This window comes from Myotis davidii, unplaced genomic scaffold, assembly GCF_000327345.1.
Source record: "Myotis davidii unplaced genomic scaffold, ASM32734v1 scaffold2573, whole genome shotgun sequence".
NCBI classification, from domain to species: Eukaryota; Metazoa; Chordata; class Mammalia; order Chiroptera; family Vespertilionidae; genus Myotis; species Myotis davidii.
The window spans coordinates 32,831-35,874 of record NW_006284359.1 but is presented as its reverse complement, the minus strand read 5'-3'; the positions used below and the strand labels follow the sequence as shown (position 1 = coordinate 35,874).

At 53.2% G+C, this 3,044-nt stretch overlaps 1 protein-coding gene across 4 annotated transcripts in view; it reads right to left on the bottom strand.

Moving 5' to 3' along the window:
• The window catches only part of G6PD (glucose-6-phosphate dehydrogenase), a 17,888-nt gene that overhangs the window by 13,960 nt on the left and 884 nt on the right, over positions 1 to 3,044 (bottom strand). For 3 of the 4 annotated variants that reach the window (XM_015571770.1, XM_006754778.2, XM_015571763.1), the window contains exon 2: positions 2,800 to 2,927. In XM_015571770.1, coding sequence (XP_015427256.1) covers positions 2,800 to 2,919 — 120 coding nt within the window. In that variant the 5' untranslated portion in view covers positions 2,920 to 2,927. Of the gene's footprint in view, positions 1 to 2,799; positions 2,931 to 3,044 lie in introns of all 4 variants that reach the window. The other variant, XM_015571774.1, reaches the window with a different exon arrangement.

Sequence of the window (3,044 nt, the reverse complement as noted above, 5' to 3'; positions counted from 1 at the left end):
AACTGGTTTCTTTTATCTCAAAGTTTTCTGGACTAGGACAGTAAGTACCTACATGCTCTTCCTACTTGGGGTGGGAATCCTGAGATGGGGGGAAGTGGCTACACAGAAGGGGGAACAGACAGCAGCTTCAAGCCCATTGGGTAACCCCATGAGCCAGCATTACAATGCTCCCGGAAGGAAGCTGAGTGTGTGGCAAGGGTTGGGTAAGCGGGTGGGGGAGGAGGAAGGGGCAGAGGTCTGCCCCCAGGGGCCCACCAGTCACCGGGGGTTCTGTGTTTGCTCTTCCCTTTGCGTGGAATGCTCCCCCAACTCTGGCTCCACAGGCCCCTCCTTTGAGATCTGGCTGCTGAGGGATGGGGTAGGTGACACAAGGGCCTGCTTGTGTCTTCTATCACATGCGCCACTCTGAATTCTTACTGGGCTGCTAACTCACCTTGGGTCCCGGGCCCCCAGCACACAGGTCCCAGGGGGAGGGCGGGGCCTGTCTCTGCGCTGCAAGGAGGCACTTGATCGCCATTTGTTGGATGAATGAACAGAAAATTCACTGGTTTCCCACAGTACCACCCTACCTACCTCCTACATGGAAGGAGCAGGCATGGGAGGCCTGACTCTGGGAGCTGTTTTAAGTGCTGAGTGTGGGAGGCTGGCCCACTCAGCTCCAGCCCCTCTAACAGGAGGTGGAGAAATGAACAGGAGCCCTTCTATGGAGGACAGACACCCTGTGCTCCCCCACTCCACCTGTTGGGGCGGCACTTCCCATTTCTGCTCTGGAGGCTTCTGGTTGTCACTCTCAGGCAGAGGAGAGCAAAGGGGAACCCTACCAATTGCAAAGAAACAAAGTTGCCCAACCCCAAGCTGGTCACAGGTGAAAGCAGTGGAGTCACAGAATCAGCTCGGCGAGTCCAAGGACCCCTGGCACTTGCTTCAGAAACTCTCATTTGCGCCCAGCCAGTGTGACTCAGTGGTTGAATGTTGACCTATGAACCAGGAGGTCACAGCTCAATTCCCCATCAGGGCACATGCCCAGGCTGTGGGAGGCAACCGATCAATGATTCTCTCTCTCCCTCTCTGAAATCAATAAAAAGATATGAAAAAAAAGCCCTCATTTACTATGTGGAAACACAGGTTCAGAGAAGGGGAGACACCTGCCCCAGGTCACACAGCAAGGTTGGATGCTCTCAATGAAACATCTAAAATGTGAGGGCCTGGAGCTATAAGCCATTTACTGTGGCCTGGGATGCTCTGTGGGAACATCCTGTGACAGGCTGGTATGGGGATAAGGGAAAGGAGGAGACATAATCCTGAGTTACTTTCCCTTCCAAACTATTTCCTGGACAAAGGGCCAAAGGGTCAGAGTCCTAGGCCTTAAAGTTGGCGGCTCCTCGAAGGGGGCCAGGCTTGGGTGAAGGGTGGGGGCCAAGTCTTCCTCCCTGTGCTCCTCCTGTGCATTCCCCCGACTTGGGCTTATGGGGAGGCAGAGGATAGTGCTTAAGGGGGACCTTCCTACCCTCCACCAGCAGACCCTCCTCCCCGGCTCTGCCTCCAGCCCTGTATTCTGGCTCTCCTTTTCCAAGTTGTGATCAGAATCACCAAGTTGGCAGGGAGTAGGCTCTGCGAAGGGCAGCAGCACGCTATGCTACATGAACAAAGAACCAAGGTCCTCCAGAGCTGAGGGGACCATGACGTGAAAGGCGCAGGGAGACAATGCCTACACTATCAAGAGCTAACTAGTTTTGGTAGAATTGTTTTGTGTTTTTTTTTGTTAAACCTCACCCAAGGATATTTTTCCAGACATTTATAGAGAGAGTAGAAGGGATGGAGATGAGAGAGAGCAGAAGGGAAGGGAGAGAGAGAAAACACCCATGTGAGAGACACACATTGATTGGTTGCCTCCAGCAGGCACCCTAACCAGGGCTGGGGTTCGAGCCTGCAACTGAGGTATGTGCTCTTGACTGGGAATTGAATCCATGACCCTTCAGTCGTCAGGCCAACACTCTAACCACCAGCCAGGACTTTTGGTAGAATTCTGGCTCAAGATTATATAATAAGTTACAAGCAAAAATGGTCATGCGCTGCTTAGTAGATTCTTGGTCACAGGCAGGGTTAAAAATGAAGAGGCCACTTTGACTTCCAGATGAAGCTCTGGCAGCTCATCTCACCAGCCCATGGGCACATCTTGCCACCCGGCAGATCTCCCTTCTGCACCTCACACTGGGGGGGGGGTGTTAGGGTGGGAGTCATGGTCTTTCCTTTCAGAGCAAAATGATGGTGCCACTGGCTAGGCAATGGGGCGCCTCAGCAGGCTTTGGAAGCTGAGGCAAGGAGACAACATTCAAAGTGTTTGTCCCCAGGGAACTTGACTTGGTAGCGAGAGACAAAGGTGCAGATAGGACCTCAGATCCTGCCTCTGGAATTAACTGTGTGACATTTGTCAAGTCACAAACAGGTTTGAAAAAGACAGGCGTGGCATGAATAGCCTCTCCTGTTTGCACCTCACTTTTCCCCAGGGAGGAGGAAGCCCAATCAGACCATCCCTAAGGACCTCCCAGCTCTAGGACACAGGTCTACAGTCAAGGTCTACAGTCAAGGGCTGTGCAGAGATTTCAGATACGCCTGGAAGTGAGTGTATTCCAGGTGGGGCTGGGGTGATAATGGCACAGAGGCAGGAACAAGAGGGAGAGCCCAAGTGGCGCCCCCAGCAATCAGGTGGGAAAGCTCCGGCACTCAGCAGGCAAGGATCTTAAGCAATATCGCGCTCTAACTTTGGATTTTCAGAGGCAGGGGCTAGGGTAGACTCACCGATGCCCCCATGATGATGAAGATATGTGTTTCGGACTGATGGAAGGCATCACCCTGGTACAGCTCTTCCCGCAGGATCCCGCACACCTGGGTCCGGCTCAGGTCCACCTGCTCTGCCATGATGCTCTCTGCTAAGAGAAAGACTTGTTGGCAAGGCAGGAGAGCAGAAAAGCTTTGAGAAGGTGGTCCCTCTCTTAAGGGGTCTTTTGGGCTCTCACCCAGCTGAGGTCTAATGTTGAAACCAC